The 18506-nt window shown below is 35.3% G+C and overlaps 1 protein-coding gene across 1 annotated transcript; it reads right to left on the bottom strand.

Moving 5' to 3' along the window:
- Positions 1–1173: 1173 nt before the first annotated feature.
- On the bottom strand, positions 1174–17563 carry LOC131841639 (poxin-like). The gene is made up of 5 exons (XM_059189963.1): positions 17428–17563; positions 5711–5863; positions 3971–4084; positions 2411–2602; positions 1174–1477 (listed from the first exon to the last, which is right to left on the bottom strand). Exons 1-5 carry the CDS (start codon positions 17458–17460, stop codon positions 1202–1204), a joined length of 768 nt encoding a protein of 255 aa, XP_059045946.1. The 5' UTR covers positions 17461–17563; the 3' UTR covers positions 1174–1201.
- Between the last annotated feature and the right edge of the window lie 943 nt (positions 17564–18506).

Here is an 18506-nt window from a genome sequence, read left to right as displayed (position 1 = left end):
TGTATATATGTTATTTGTTTTTTTTATAACTTTATACATATATATATATTTTTTTTTTTTCTTTATTCCAGTCTTAAATACAAGGTTTTAAAAACATGTTAAATTTTTTTCAACGGACACCTTATATACAATAAACATAATAAAATAATAATAATAATACACATACATACATAAATCCAGGCGGACAACACAAAGCAAACATTTACGGCATACTACCATATATAAATAAACATCAAACATAAACTACACTGAAACATGAAATAAACATAAATTCTGGTAACCCTAGTATTACCTTGCATTACCCCGCTTTTGGAGTGCAGACTTTCTGAGTGAGGAGTATTTTTTTTTAATTTACATTGTTAATACAAATAAAACAATAGAAATTGTGGTTATTGTGTTTAATTACAAAAATAACAAGGTAAATAACACTAAACTTACAGTCTAACTTATATCTAAGACAATACCTATTTTTTTTTATACTGCTGGTATATAATAATTATTATTATATACCAGCAGTATAAAAAAAAATAGCTGACCCCCGAACTCCGATCCGCCTCAGAAATAGGAGTTTTGAAGTTTAGTTACGCAATAAATTTCCTTTTTGAGAGTTTGTATGGGAAAATAAAATTTAATGTTGCTATTCTACATACAATTTCTTCATATTTTATCACCATTTAAACTAAAATCTACTTTCTAATACTCTCAAAGTATATTTCTGAACGCACCAAACACATCAATCAAGTGTCATTATAGTGTCATTTTTTGACTGACATGTTTTAAAACTAAATAATAATTTTTCGGTTTTTGAAATCTAAATTTTCCTCGCAATTTTACTATATTCTCTCACCGTTTAAACCTTACCTGGATTTTAGTCCTGAAATATTCCTGGAAGCAGCCGCAGCCCCGGCAACGCGTTGCTGTGGCTAAGGTTCTTGAATAAAATAATATTGCGACTATAAATTGAGATGTAAGCTATCCTATCTTTCAAGTTGGATCAAATTGCACACAATGTGCAAATCAAATTTGCAATCAGTTCAGTAGTTTAGGAGTCCATCGGACAACAACGTGACACGTAATTTTTATATATAGAGATAGTAACAATTCCATCAAATGGGCCATCAGGTTGTCATTTTAATTGCATAAAAAAATGTCACTATGACTAACGCATCTGTAATCAGTCGTGAATCAATATTACAAATACTTAAAGGTATTCTAAATCGGTAACTACCCCCGCGGGTAGGTAGTGGTGAGATAGCTGCCTCCCGTTCTTTGCCACCAGCGCCAACCTCGGCGTCTTCCCTTGGACGAGGATCGCGGTGGGCTGCTCCTCAGGTCCCACGGACGCTGGTGGTGTCTTCGCTAAGAACTGCGCCAGTTCCTCGCGAGAGCTGAACGTATCGCCGCCGTAGGCTATTCTGCCTTCAGGTAGTTTGATGACTTTCCAGGATTCTGTGGTTTCGAAGTACCCGCCTTCGCCCTGTGGATATGTTTTGTGAAATTAATATATATACCTATATTTAGTCGTAATATTACACATACATAAATTGTAAATATATACGCACCCCAATATGCAAAAATTGAACAGAAAACATAAATAAATAGTAATAAAGATAATATGAAAAAAAAATTAAAACAAATGGTTTAATGTCTGTACATATAAGATTTTATGTCTATAGTCACTTGTGTGCGACTATTAAAATTAAAATTTAAAAAAAAATTGCCAATGGTAAAATGGAAAAGGTCGGAAGAGGCCTGTATCCTTAAATGGATACCCAAATAAAAAAGAGAAATTGATAATTGGTGTAATTCTAATAATTATTGCATGCTAATAATGAGTTAACAAAAATATATTTGACGACCTCGGTGGTCTAGTCTACCGCTTTACGACCGATGGTCGCGGGTTCGATTCCTCGCACGGCACAAACATTTGTATTCATGAGTATGATTGTTTGTATCGGTCTGGGTATTTTCTATGTATAATATGTATGTATATACGAAAAAAAAAATTATCTATGTATTTGTATCAGTTGTCTAGGACCCATAACACAAGCTTTAGCTAGCTTAACTTGGGTCTAGATGGCGCTGTGTGAATTGTCCTGAGATTATTATTATTATATAAATAAAGTGAATAAAAATTATCGGAATAATATAAGTTAAATAGTAATATAATTAAAGAAATGCATGTAATATCATTATTTTGGAAAATAAAAGGCTTTTTTATTTTATTTTATTTATTATTATATTTAGTCGAGGATGTGACATACCTGGTATTTCAGGCGTCCATAAGCTACGACAACCATTTACCATCCGATGGGCCGTATGTTTGTTTGCCACAATCGTCGTATAAAAAAAAAGAAGAGAAAGACCGCGCGCGCAAGTCCTTACAATTCCAAAAAAAACCCCAACTGACCTCGAAAGTGGAGACAGCATAGTGGTTCCCCTTCCTGGCGGTGACAACCGACACGAGGGCGCCGTCCTGGCTGACGATGGGAGTTCCAGCCATGTAGTGGTTGGCCGACTCGAAGCTGGGCGCGCACCGCCACTGCGCCAGCTTGCCGTCGCTCGATATGATGAGAAGACGTTTGGTACGGTTGATGAACACCTGTAGGTTACATCTACTGTTAACAACATATGCATGATGACTGGGGCCCTCATAGGACACTGCAAATTAAACAAGCATATGGCAAAACTAGGCCTACAGTTTTTATGAGCGGCACGACAAAAATCTGCAGATTCTTCCAAACTGAAGAGGAAACGCCACTACATCCTATGTGGTTGTAGCCCACACATGCATAAACGAAATACCTCCTTTGGAAAGTTTACACTCTTTCCCGAGGAGATAAAAACCATCGCTCCTAAGAATATCCTTCAATTCTTGTCCCTGACGAGTCTAGGTAGCGAACTCTGAAAAAGGGCGAGCACAATAGATCTATATAGGTCGCAGTGCTACAGGTGCTACAAACACCTGACAATAGCCCAAACTACCCAATAAAAAAATACACCCACTGTTATTTCAAGCTGTTATATCACTGATCCCGACCAGAACAGAGCCGTCTTTCACCTGTTAGAGGCCCTGGGCACTTTAGTATAATGACCATAGTAATAAAGCACTATTTTATTAAAATAGACAAAGTCATATATGAACATGACTCTTTAGATATATATGGGGGTACCTTACCTTCAAAACAAACCAGGCAATAATAATTTTTAAAACTCGTTATGTGATAAGGAGTTCAAGTTCTTGTTAGACATTTATAAAAAAATAACAAAAACGAACAAATTGACCATAGTCGGTAAGCATTTGTTACGACTGTTTTTCAGGCGAGAGTAGAGTAGCTATGGGTTATTGTTTGGTAAGGGAGTAGCGACTAGACTAGGGGGCCCCAACATCGCGGGGCCCTGGGCACGTACCCAGTGTGCCCAGTGGGGAAGAGGAGATTGGTCTAGACTCTTGTAGTCTTTATACGACATATTTTGTCTCATCTCTCTGAACTTCTAATTGACTAAGCTTCATAATACATCTCTAATAACCACCTTAGAAATTTTAGACTAGGGGAAAATTGGTCACTTTGAACTGTTGGGGCCATTGTAGTTATACCAAAAACCATTCACGTGCAACAGTTATAATTGCAGTTGTCATAGGATTCATGTGTAGTGGGTTTGTATACATTGGTGCAATATTAAGCATGTAAAATAATGATTAAAATGTATTATATAATGATTAAAATTATTCATTATCATAATATCAGCCCGGAAGACGTCCACTGCTGAACAAATGCCTAATTAAAATGTTTCATGTAATAAAATTATTCATATAATGATTAAAATTATTCATGTAATGATTACAATTATTCATATACTGATTAAATCATTAATTAATGATTACTTTTTTAACAGACATGGCTGTTAAAAAAGTATACATATAATGAAGCTCCAAAACAAGTGGCTAATATTTTGTGTCTGTAAGTACCTTCTCAGCGGTGTCCTGATCGAGGCGTACGTAGGCCAACTCCTCAAGTGGAGCCATCAGGTCTCGTGTGAACACGTCGCAATAATGGTGTGTGACTTTCGCTAATGTTTCAACCTGGAATATTCACACATATATACACAGCTGATATAAATACAATATTTAGTTTACAAAAGAGGGCCTGTCGCTCCATTTATGGTATGGGTTCCAGGGAGTCATTGCGAGAGTTTTAAGGAATCAAATATCCTCACCGTTGCTTCTCAATACATTTATGAAAATATCATCTATACCAGGAAAAATATAGACAGTTTCAAAAGAGTTAGTCATTACACCAATAAAAGCTTACGTAACAATAACAAACTGATTTTACCTAAATGTCGTTTGCCTAAAGTTAGTAATTCGTTTTATGGCAATTGCGTAAGGTTTTACAATAAAATACCAGAGTCTGCCAGCAAAAAGATTTAAATGTTAAATAAAACAGTTCCTTTGCAAAACAGCTTACTATAAAATTGAAGAATACGTTAACGATAATAATGTTTTTATAGAAAAACTTTAAATCCATAGCACTGACAATATTATCTGATTACATTAATAATGAGTGCGTAGCGATTTCTATGTTGATTATCGCATGCCTCTTACTTGTTATACTGTAATTATTTATATAAAAAAAAACATCTATTAAAAAGAGCAACACACAAGTTTCTTGTTCGTTCTTCTTGTGATGAATCTGCATTCCGAATGAGTGGTAGAATCAAAATATGACTATTCAAAAGTGCTTGTAATGAGTTTATTTGAATAAAGATTATTTCTATTTCTATTTCTATTACATCATTTTAGTCTTCGAGACAGTCATGAATTTATTAATACGCCATATAGACCGTGGCCTAGGGGCGGCAAAGTTGTTATTCTAGAAAGGTTAATACCTGCATAGAGGGTTGAATGGGATTGTTAGTAATGTGGACCCATGACCCCATTACTATCAATGTACCATGTCAGGTTGACCTCCACGCGGTTCCCCCTGGAAACCATCGTGATAAATTCCCGGTGAATTTGTCACGTTGGGCTAACTGATCTGACTTCATGCTCATCTTATCATCCTCCACTGGTGCCCCGCCAGCGTAAACCGTTAGCGCAGGCGGGTGCACCATTCCGTTATCATCCTTTAAAAAAAATACCTACATAGAGCGGCGGAAATAAAATGGCCTACACTCATCTGAAATATGTGACATCTCTCAGGCCTAGAAGCAGTGTGGGATTTCTATTTTTACTAGCTGTACACGAGACTTCGTCCGCGTGGAATATAACTTTATTTTTCTAAAATATATGTATCCTAAGTTACTCCTTATTACATCAGCTACCTGCCAATAAAAGTCCCGTTAAATCGGTCCAGTCATTAAAGAGATTAGCAACAAACAGGCAGATAGACAGACAGACAAAAATTGTAAAAAATGATATTAAAAAACACTTATTATATTTCAATATTACAAACAGACACTCCAATTTTATTTATATGTATAGATTAGCTGTGTCCAAAGTAAATCCTTGATGCATGATATTTACATGCATCAAGAAGAACACAGATGGTAAGTGACTACCGCTGCCCATGAGCACCCAACACCAAGAGAATTGCAAGTATGTTACCGGCCTTTTCATAAGGAATAAGCTCTTTTCTTCTATGTTCCCAAATTTCGTACATTCTATACGAAAGAGTGGTTCGGACGAAGATTCTAGTACCCTACTGACCTGTTCTGGTGTGCAGCAGTGTATGGGCACCACGCCACTGAACGTGGCATATCTGGTGCCGTCGGGCCGCTCATGCTGCTCCGCTGGGATCGAAAAATTCTCCACCAGACCCTTGTACTGCTCGTTCAGCGCCGTCCGCTGCGACATTGTCACCTGCAATTAATTACAATAAAAATTACAACTACAACCCTGGAGAATTCACACTTAGAGGGGAAAAGTTAGTAATGTGGACTGATGACCCGATTTTTTATGAATGATAATGCAATGATACACCAGCGCTTACGGTATACGCTGGCGGGGCACCAGTGGAGGATAAGATGAGCATGAAATCAGGTCAGTTAGCCCTGGCAAATGGCAATTTACCACGATGATTTCAAGGAGGTACCGTGTGGAAGTCAACCTGATATGGTACGTTGTTAGCAGTGGGGTCATCAGTGCACATTACTAACAATCCCCCCCCCCAGATCAGGATGACCTCCACGTTATTAGTTTCATGTCATGATAAACCATCGTGATAAATTCCTGGTAATTTTTTCACGATAAACATGAGTTCATCTTATCATTCTCCATTAGTGCCCCCTCAGCGTAAACCGCATGGTTGGTGCACTATTACATTATCATCCATAAAAAAAAACTACAGAGGGGAACGACCATCGTTAGTAATTTGAACAGTAACAACCAATAACCCTGGCCAATACACACGGCGCGCGGGGAATGGGATTCCTTGACTAACTACTCCATTGCTAGCAACGACCATGTCAAGTTAACTCGTACGTTCCAACTAGAAAGCATCATGATAACTCCCGATGAAAGTGTGTGAAAAGAAACCGGCTGAAAAAATGTAGATTCTTATGCCCAATTTACACTCAGGCAAGGAAGTAAGCAGCGCGAGAGTGGAAACACTTCCCATGCCATTGGCGCTGCCACTCGCGCTGCCCGGCGCACCCTCGATTGTCGGTTTTTCGTGCGCGAGTCAAAGGACTGGCAGCGCGAGTGGCAGCGTGCTTTTACATTCAGCCTTCTCGCTCAGTAGTCGCCCGGCAATATTTCCGGCAGCGCGAGTGACAGGGGAAGCGGCTGAATGTAAACGTAGCATTATGATGCCTTGGCTAGAAGTATTGTTTACAAGATAAAGAAGAAGCAATATATAAATGTACACATACGTTAGAGTTACTGTAGTTACACTTATTTGTTATTTATGTCTTGTATCGCCTGGTATGTAAGTTGTTATCGATATATCGGCTCGTTAGCCACAGCTCCACGTCCTTACTCAGTGGCGTTTGCGCGGGGAATATTTCCCCTCTTGCGCACGGTGGCCTGTGTACGCTCGGCGCGGGAGGTGCAGGTTCACTAAGGAGGGGCGAACCGGGCCAGAGGGGAAACCCAGCAGCCAAAAGTCCCCGTATCGGGCAGTAGTGGGATAGCGGCCGGAAGTGGGTGCTCAGTAACAGCCTGACCAACAAAATCAGACCCGTGTACGCTCGGCGCGAGACTGCAGATAATAAATCGCTAGTGTTTCCACATACACTACAGTTACCAACCGTCCTGTTTTCCCGGGACATGTCCTAGTTTTTGAAGTGTCCTGGTAAGTCCTGAATAGTTATTTGGTACTGTCCTGGGATTATAAAGTATGCGCGCCTCTTAATGACTGATTGTCAACAGTATAATTGTATCAAATACTTGTTATTACTGTACAATAACTGATTATATTAATTACTTGATATTTACTACATATTAATATAACTGTTGCAACACTATTACTGCGGTCTTTTTTTAGGATAGTCCTGGGTTTTTTTAACTTTCAATCGTGGTTTTTTTATTTTGGGCTTGGCAACATATCAATACTAACTTGGCTTCTGGTATCACAGATACCAGAAGCCACATTTTTATATACATACTAATGTACTAATAAATAAAATTGTAGTGTCTGTTGGTAATATAGAAATATCCGTTTTTTACTACATGCATATTAATATAAATACGGTACATACACCAAAATAACATTTTTTACAATTTTTGGCCGTCTGTTCCGGCTAATCTCTGAAATGGCTGGACCGATTTTGACGGGATTTTTTTTGGCAGGTAGCTGATGTAACTTAGGCTACTTTTATTTTAGAAAAAGAAAGTTAAATTCCACGCGGACGAAGTCGCGTGTACAGCTAGTTATGTATATAAACAAACTTCGAGAAACAAATATAAATATATATATATATATATATAGATATAAACAAATATAGTCACGAATACAAATGTTTGGATCATACCAGGAAACGAACCCGCGGCCATCGGAAATAAGGCTGTTTGCCGCTAGACCACTGAAGCCGTCAATGATTTATTTATACACTTTATTGCATCATCAGATACAGGAAAAGTTTAAATTAAATGAACCTATTTACATAATTGGCAAAATATGCAGTCTAATCGCTAAGATACCACAGACAATCACTGAATGGTAACAAGATATTGTATAGATAGTAAGTAGTTGGTAATAATTTGAAAGTATCATACCTTCCATAGAAAATAATAAAAATGTACTATCGAATAATTTTATGGTAAACTAGTTTCATTCGCATGAAATTTATAGCCATTTTAAACATATAGGCTTCTGATGTATGAGCTATATTATTGTAAAGTTTCATTAAAATTCATTCAGTGGTTTTTGCATGAAAGATAAACAAATATCCATCCATCCCATCCATACTCACAAACTATCGCGTTTATAATGTATACATATAAATAAAATTTGAATGTCTGTTTGTAATATTGAAATAACCGTTTTTGACTACATGCATATGAATATAAATACGGTACATACACCAAAATAACATTTTTTACAGTTTTTGTGTCAGTCTGTTTGTTCCGGCTAATCTCTGAAATGGCTGAACCGATTCTGACGAGACTTTTTTTGGCAGATAGCTGATGTAATAAGGAGTAACTAAGGCTACTTTTATTTTAGAAAAATAAAGTTAAATTCCACGCGAACGAAGTCTCGGGAACAGCTAGTATTAAAATGTAAAAGTATTTACCTCTCTCGAAATTAAGCTACATAGATCATATGTATTATAATTCTTTAGTTTTAATTTATATTTTATCTTTTCTTAATTTTATTATTTGCACTCCCGTGACCCACACACCACTTCCTGTGTCACGCGGTTTTGGGTTGACTGGAAGAGATCTCTTTTAGAGATAAGTCCTCCTTTGTTAACAAAACTTATAACGTATATTCAAAACTTGTATTTAAAAATGCAATAAAATATATATAATTATACATGGAAGTTAAAAAATAATAAAAACGTAATTCAGCCGTATCGTACACACTCTGTGCTTGATGTTCAACATAATTCTATAACTTTTTCTACTTATTTCTCTGTGCTCAAAACATGTTAATGTCGAAAGCAACCAGTTTATTTCTTGAGTGCAGTCGTTATTGTATATTACACAATATTGCATATATTATATTATTTGTTATTGTTTATTTTGCAGGAAATATATTTTATTTTCGTTAAAGAACAAGCGTATCATTTACAACTTACTCGCGTCGCTGCCTCTGAGTGAATGACGGAGCAGATGTAAACGGACTCGGAAATCGTACTGACCAAAGAGTAAAGTAAATATACCAAAAGGTACTGACCTAAAGAGGGAGCATCTTATCATAGTGATGTGTCAACTCGAGTTAACTCGAGTTGCGCATAATTCGAGTTAACTCGAGTTGAATTCTTGAGTTTGTTGAGTTGGAAGAATTCAACTGGTAAATGAATGAAACAAGTGAAAGAGCGAGATCATGATTCTGTCCTCGAACTGATTATGACATGAAATTTTCCGATTCTTAGTTTTTATTTAATGTTGTAACTAATCTTGAATAATGTTTAGATTATATATATTTAAGTTTGTTATTGACCAATCTTATTAGTTTGTAATTATTATTAATTATTGTCAATTTTTATGTTTACTTTATTAGTTTCTATCGTCGTCGTTGATCTCATATTGTATTATTTTACTGATAAAGGCTATAACAGAAAAGCAGAGAGGGTGGACTCACTGCCCTCACTGAGTTATAGACCGTTTTGTCTCATTCATTAGTTTTAAATTATATTATTGTATGGGCAACAGTTGTATTGTGTGAAATGTTTTTGCTTGAAACAAATAAAGATTATTATTATTATTATATATATATATATATATTATATATCTCCCTTTGATGGGGTAATAGACTTATCATTGCGGGTAAAAATCACCAAACAATGACAGTATAAATGATGAATGATGAGGATGGAGATTTTTTAAGCGGAAGACAAAAATTTGCGGATTATTCTACAAGTGTTTAGTATTACCTACCTTATTATTATTATATTTTTCACTCGTCACAAATATTGCAATATTGATTTGAGGTTGTTATAATATTTTTTCGCACATTCGTCCGATTATGTTATCAATAAAATGATTATGCGTTCTATAAGTCCTTCCGAGGCTTTAAAGTGCCATTTCTACTCGCCCCCTATAGTTCGGTGAAGCTTTTTTCAGTGAATTGTTCGAAAAAATAAAAAAAAAACACTTTTTATTCCAGTTAACTCGAGTCAACTCGAGTTAACTCGAGTTATGTTTATTACGAGTTAGCACATCTCTAACTTATCAATATATGTTACAATCGTATTTGTATGGACTTTAATGGAATGGTGCACTCGCCTGCGCTAACGGCACCGTTAGGGGGGGGGGGGGGAGGGGATTGTTAGTAATGGTAGTCCCCATCGCCAGCCATGTACCATGTTAGGTTGAACTCCACGCGGTTCCCCCTGGAAACCATCGTGATAAATTCTTGGTGAATTTACCACGATGGGCTAACTAACCTGAGATCGTGGTCATATTATGAGGCTGACGCAGTTGGAATCGAGCCACAAAGCGAGTTTCAAAGCGTTCGTGGCCCGGGTCCCCACCAACATGCTGCCCACCTTCATGAAGGAGGACTACTGGCCGAAGGGTGTGGTGTATCGGCGCTACCGTGGCAGATTGCCGTCGTCAGTGCCGTGACCATAGAGACAATTTTATTTTTCATATTTTATTATTATTTCTTATGTATGTTAGTTTATAAGGTATTTATAATATGGGCCATGTAGCCTGAATTAAATAAATAAATAAATATTATCATACTCCACTGGTCGGGTCGGGTGCACCATTTCATTATCATATACAAAAAAAAACCCATTAAAAACACAATAGCACCGGTGAAACATGATAGAATGGGCATGACATCACGTCAGTTAGTAATAATAGTACATCGTGACGAATTTGTTAGGAATTTATTGCTGTTGTTCCTGGAGTTACTGCGTGGACGTCATAACATATACACTGTTAGAAATGTCATTCCTCCCCCTTCCTTCCATGAAATAGAAATAGAAATAATCTTTATTCAAATAAACTCATTACAAGCACTTTTAAATAGTCCTATTTTGATTCTACCACTCACTCGGAATGCAGATTTATCACAAGAAGAATGAGCAAGAAAATTATGTGTTGCTCTTTTGAATAGATGTTTTTTATATAATAATTACAGTATAACAAGTAAGAGGCATGCGATAATCAATATAGAAATCGCTAAGCACTCATTATTAGTGTAATCAGATAATATTGTCAGCGCTATGGATTTTAAGTTTTTCTATACGATATCTGGGATGTAAGGTTGATTCTAAAAAAATGTTTTATTCTGTGTTATAGACAAACAATCTAGCGGTTTATTCAGTTTCTAATATTGTATAGTTTCTAAAAAAAATTCAATCTCATGAAGTCTCATGAGATTGAATTTTTTCACTCAATTTCATGAAGATATCTTGAGGTCCAGGAAATTTTTATTCTCTACAACTTTCATTCAAAATATTATCGAGTTATTTTGAAAAAAGGCGTTTTTCAACCCCATTTTAATTTTTTCGTCCCTTTCTCGTCAACTAGAATCAAAATTTCTTTCTGAATATTATTATTCACGTATTTAACTATATAACTCAAAGGTGACTGACTTACGTAGTGATCTATCAACGCACAGCCCAAACCACTGGACGGATCGGGCTGAAATATGACATGCAGGTAGATGTTATGACGTAGGCATCCGCTAAGAAAGGATTTTGATTAATTCTACCCCCAAAGGGATAAAATGGGGGATGAAACTTTGTATGAAACTTTGTCAATTTTAAACCGATCGGGCTGAGACTTTGCATGCATAAAGCTACTATGACGTAGGCATCCCCTAAGAAAGGATTTTGATAAATTCCACCCCTAAGGGGATAAATTAACGCGAACGAAGCCACGGGCAAAAGCTAGTTTTTATATATTACGACAAAACTGGTCACATCATGTTTTATTTGAAATTTTACTGGATAACTGAGGAGAAAATTTTTCGTCAAGGCGTGTCACCCCATTATTCCCTTACTATAAGGGTTAGGGGTGTGAGATTGATTGTACGGCTATTTTAGATGATAAACAAGGTAAGAATCCTTCATCGGATGCGAGTGCAGTTTTCATATGCTTAACCGCTAGATCTCTTGCCAGTACAGTATGTACATTCATATGCATTTAGTGAAAAGCTGTCATTTTAAAATAATACATAGACACTACATAACGAAAAACCTCTGATTATTCCTAATGTAGGTATAATATTCTTTATTCTTTATTGTACACACACATCTATACATATAAATAAAATTATAGTGTCTGTTTGTAATATTGAAATAATCGTTTTTTACTACATGCCTATAAATATAAATACGGTACATACACCAAAATAACATTTTTTACAATTTTGACTGTCTGTTCGTTCCGGCTAATATCTGAAATGGCTGGACCGATTTTGACGGGACTTTTATTAGCAGGTAGCTGATAAGGAGTAATTTAGGCTACTTTTATTTTAGAAAAATAAAGTTAAATTCCACGCGGACGAAATCGCGGGTGCAGCTAGTGTAAAATATAAGGAAATCTAATACCGTACGACCACCCAAGTTGACAAATATATAATAATTATTATTATTATTGCGCACAGATAAACACAAACACAGACCAATAGAATAACATACAATAAAACATCTCCCTTATCCTCTAATTTCACAGACTAATCAAATTCAAAATATCTTTATTCATGTAGGTCTATTACAGACTCTTATGATATGTCAAATGTACTGTCAGTTCGGAATGATTTCGAGATGAGAAGAACTGACAAGAAACTCAGCTCGTATTCTTTTCAAGTGAGGTGTTCATTTATAAATTCAAATTTGGGAGAATAGAGTGACTCTGATGGTCACTCTAGAAATGAGAAGAGAGGACAGGAAACTCGGCTCGTATTCTTTTCAAATAAATGTTGTACATGTTTACAATAATACATCTTCATTTTTAAATTCAAATTTGAGAGAATAGAGTGACCACCAGCTTGTGCTATTGCAATTTTGTTAAAAGGAAATAGTTTAATCAGTAGCCCTAATCAGAACAGATCACTTTCATCAACCAAAGCACAGGTTACAAACGTACAGCTAGTGTATTATATATATATAAACCTTCCTCTTGAATCCCTCTATCTAATAAAAAAAAACTGCATCAAAATCCGTTGCGTAGTTTTAAAGATTTAAGCATAAATAGGGACGGACAGACAGCGACAGCGACTTTGTTTTATACTATGCAACTAGCTACTCGCCCCGACTTGGCACGGGTGTACATGTATTATATATATAATCCTTCCTCTTGAAATCACTCTATCTAATAAAAAAAATCGCTTCAAAATCCATTGCGTAGTTTTAAAGGTTTAATACATACAATATATGTAATGCATACATAGGGACGGATAGACAGTGACAGCGACTTTGTTTTATACTATGTAGTGATGAAGTACTATTTAAAATCTTTAAAGTTAATAATTATTATTGTATTTATACTGAAACTAGCTGTGCCCGCGACTTCGTTCGCACGGAACAGAGGACGAATGAGCACTTTCCATTTTATCCCCTATTTTATTTAACCCCCTTATGGGTAAAAATAAATAAAATAGTTAAAAGAATAAATAAATAAAAATAAAATAGGTAAATAGTTAAAAGCTTAAAAAATAAGTTTCAAGCTTCTAGCTTTAAAAATGATGATACTTCCTTAGAACCCTTTATCTCCCATTACAACCCCTTACAACCCTTTCTACACAATAAAAGCCTTATGTCCTTTCTCACGGTCTAGACTATCTGTATACCAAATTTCATTTAAATCGGTTTAGTAGTTCTGGCGTGAAAGCGAGACAGACAGACAGAGTTACTTTCGCATTTATAATATTAGTCCTTACTAAAAATCCTTATTTTAGCCGTTTAGGAACGTCAAGTTTTTTGTATTAATATATTTTCTCTACCGTCCAGTTCAGTATACAGATTCAGTTGAGAAGAACTGGCAAGAAACTCAACTGAATTAAAAGAAATAATTTAGTTGAGTTTCTTGCTTATTCTTTTTATTCTTGACATTGTATACTTATTGTATTAAACTCGAATTCAATTTCAGAAATTATTTATTCATGTAGGACATTTTAGCCGCTTATGAACGTCAAATTTTTTACATTATAATTAAAAAATTTTCCCTACCGTCCGTTCGGTATATAGATCCAATTGAGAAGAACTGGCAAGAAACTCAATTGAATTACTTTTTTTTTTTAAAAGTCCGTTTATTTACAATGTATATTTATGAGACAGAAAGACAGACAGAGTTACTTTCGCATTTACATATATTAGTAAGGATAAAGTTATTATATTGACTTACCTATTTCAATAATATTGTTTCTAACAGATAAATAATAATACACCAGTAATAATAATTATTATTATTAATAATAATAATTATAAAGTTAATTACAATAACAACAAATTAAATAAGTTATATGAGATACAACCGAGCACTGTTCAAGTTTTAGAATACTATTGAAATTGGTTGTAACATTTTACAATTGCGTTGTGTAACAATATTTTTGTAGATATTGATTGTATCAACTATTTATTATCTATACATATAAATAAAATTGGAGTGTCTGTTTGTAATATTGAAATAACAGTTTTTTACTACATGCCTATGAATATTACGGTACATATACTATTATAAAATAACATTTTTTACAATTTTTGTCTGTCTGTCTGTTTCACCATCACGTATTTCTGCACTTCCTGAAGGATGACTGGTAGAGAATGCTTATAGCATTAAGTCCCCTTGTTGTCCCATAATTTATTGGCCAATAAAGTTTTAAATAAATAAATATCTAAAATGGCTAGACCGATTTTGACGGGACTTTTATTGGCGGATGGCTGATGTTATAAGGACCTTTTACCATCGCACCGCTCGCCATCGACAGGGAATTGATCTCCACACGCTGGAACCTAAGTGGTCTCGGACAGTGCGGTTTCAGAGGAGCTTCCTCCCGCGTACACTTAGATTGTGGAATGAACTACCTGCTGAGGTTTTCTCACAAGACTACAGCATGGGTTTTTCAAGGGTATATTAAGGTTTCTTAAGGCAACGCGCATGTGACACCCCTGGTATATCAGGTGTCCATAGGCTACGGTAACCGTTTACCATCAGATGGGCCGTATGCTTGTTTGCCACCTACGTCATATAAAAAAAAAGTAACTTAGGCTACTTTTATTTTAGAAAAATAAAGTTAAAATCCATGCGGATTAAGTCGCGAGTACAGCTAGTCTATATATGTATATCTAGCTATTTATGCTTGTGTGACTTTGCGTAGATATCACTAATGATAACACATATCTCATACTGATAAGATTTGTGATTGGTACCTATAAAGTTTAAACTCCATTACGCAGTACATATGTCACTTGTTCTCCTCTACAGACTGTTCCTACGGATTGTAATGCAGTTTTCAGCAATAGATAGAGTGATTCAAGAGGAAGGTTTATATGTATAATAATAATAATAATCTTAGGACAATTCACACTGCGCCATATAGACCAAAGTTTAATTTTTTTTGTAAATACATACATATTATATATAGAAAGTGGCACCGGTGTCGGAGAGGTTGAAGAGTAATCGTCTATCATGGTATGGACATGTAATGCGTAGGAATGAGGATAATATTTTAAGAAAGGTGTTACATATGAATGTGGATGGTTATAAGGGCAGAGGAAGGCGGAAAAAGAGATGGATGGACTGTGTGAAAGATGATATGGTAAGAAAGGAAGTAAATAACGAGATGACTGCGAACAGGGATGAATGGAAGCGAAAAACATATTACGCCGACCACAAATAAATGGGATAAGGAAGAAGCAGATGATGATGATACATATTATATATAGAAAACACCCAGACCGATACAAACAATCGTACTCATGAATACAAATATTTGTGCCGTGCGAGGAATCGAACCCGCGATCATCGGTCGTAAAGCGGTGTGCTAGACCGCTAGACCACCGAGGTCGTTAAAATGTATAATGTATAGTGTATAGTGTATAATATACATGAATAAAATAGAATAGAAAATTTCAATTTTAAGCACTTTTGAATAGTCATAACATTTTTTTTAATCTACCGCTCATTCGGAAAGCTGTCTCATCACACGAAAAACGAGCGAGAAACTTGTGTGTTGCTATTTTAAATAATCCTTGTAAGTTCACAGTTTACAAGTCGAAACGTGTGAATACAAACTACCAACCAGCACTAATTTATTAGGGTTAAATATAAATCTATACATAAAAATATAATTGGAGTGTCTGTCTGTCTGTTTGTAATATTGAAATAACCGTTTTTTACTACATATATATGAATATAAATACGGTACATACACCAAAAAAACACTTTTTACAATTTTTGTCTGTCTGTCTGTCGGTCTGTTTGTTCCGGCTAATCTCTGAAATGGCTGGACCGATTTTAACGGGACGTATTTAGCAGGTAACTGATGTAATAAGAAGCAACTTAGGCTACTTTTATTTTAGAAGATGTCTTTTATTTTTGAAATATTAAGTTAAATTCCACGCGGAGGAAGTCGCGGGAACAGCTAGTATACAATAAGATTAAATCAGTCGTAGTGATAAGAGAGATACATGCGTGTTACAGTATAAAAAAGGCCGGGAAATACAAAGATTTGTAATACATCCGAGCGAAGCCGTGATGGATCGCTAGTGTACAATACTGATGAACCGAGTCATCCGCACCCCCCTAAGAGGGTGCAGGTTGGGTCCTCGGGGGGAGCCAATGACTTCGGAGGCAACAACCCCCTGGGAGGCTGGATTTCAGCGCTTTTATATAGGCAAGAAATTGACAAGAAAAAATCAGGGTGTTCTTTATGTGAATAAGTAAATACACTTAACGTGTGTTAAAAAAAACATTATATCGCGAACACTGCGGAAATTATTCACAATAGAGCAAAGTGATTCACTTTAGTTTTATATTTAGCTCCAAGTAAGTTAATTTCACAATAATAATTAACATTATATGACTTTAAAAAAAAATGTGTATAAAATTATATATATATATATATATATAAAATAATTTTAATTCATAAGTATAATACCACTCTGAAATTATACAAATTGAAATAAAAAATAATCATAAAAATCGGTCACAATCCAATATAATATCGGACATGCGCGCAAAAATAATGACTTAACTATTTATCTACCACGCTCTCTTTTGTTGAAGTCTAAAAATATATCTAAAGTGTTTAAGAATACAGTGCATTATTGATAGTTTTAATTAAAAACAAATACACTTACATTTCCATTAGTTGTCTCCATATTCGACTCCATAACTAAAGAAAATCACTACGACACTAGACAATCACTAACTTTACAAAATAACAAAATTCGTTCCCAAAATCGCAGTATCCAATAACGATTGCAAAACTGTAATAACAGCTATGCATCGAAAAATTTGTATTATATAGGGCGCTGCCAACACCCCCCGTTAGCGCCCTTAAGATCGCCAGAATAAAAAATCCGTTTACACGCGTTAAGTTACTGGCGAGTACCACTGGCGTAACAGACTTACGCTTTTCAGTATCGCATGTGCGCTGTTTTTTTTTTTTTTTTTATTTAATATTTTACGGCTCTGGATACAAGTCCTTTTTAGCCCAACATAAGATAAACTCGGCTACTTGCCATGTCTAACTAAACTGTTCCCCGATAGTAGGTAGATCTGATTTTTATAAGAAAGTTTCATATTATTTCATACATATATATATATATTACTAGCTTTCACCCGCGGCTTCGCTCGCATAACTTCATTGGTTGCTAGATGGCGCTAAAGTAGCATAATGTTGATATTTTATTTTTTTCTTCTTTATATAAAATATATGTTTTTCTTTTTAAGAAAAAGTATCCTATGTTCATACTGATACCTCCAAGTGTATCTATGTGTAAAAAATTTCATGACGATCGGTTCAGTAGTTTTTGCGTGAAAGCGTAACAAACATTCCTACATTTACATTTATAAAATTACTAGCTGTACCCGCGACTCCGTCCGCGTAAAATACTGATCTTGACCAAATAATTAAAAAAATATTTAATGACCTTACAACCTTTCTATCGCATTTAAAAGTAGCCTATGTCCTTTCTCAGGATCTAGACTATCTGTGTACCAAATTTCATTTAAATCGGTTCAGTAGTTTTGGCGTGAAAGCGAGACAGACAGACAGAGTTATTTTCGCATTTATAATATTAGTAAGGAAAAGTAAGGATTAAGGATATTGCAAAATTAAAAAATATATTTATTAATAACCAGGGACCCATCCCGGCTTCTCGCACTTTCTCAAATTCCTCGGCTTGTTCCATACTATAACACGCATGTATTATAC

This window comes from Achroia grisella, unplaced genomic scaffold, assembly GCF_030625045.1.
Source record: "Achroia grisella isolate CSIRO2021 unplaced genomic scaffold, CSIRO_AGI_Agris_v1 utg1866, whole genome shotgun sequence".
Classification (NCBI taxonomy): Eukaryota; Metazoa; Arthropoda; class Insecta; order Lepidoptera; family Pyralidae; genus Achroia; species Achroia grisella.
The sequence above is the reverse complement of the archived record's forward strand: the minus strand, read 5'-3'. Positions and strand labels throughout refer to the sequence as shown.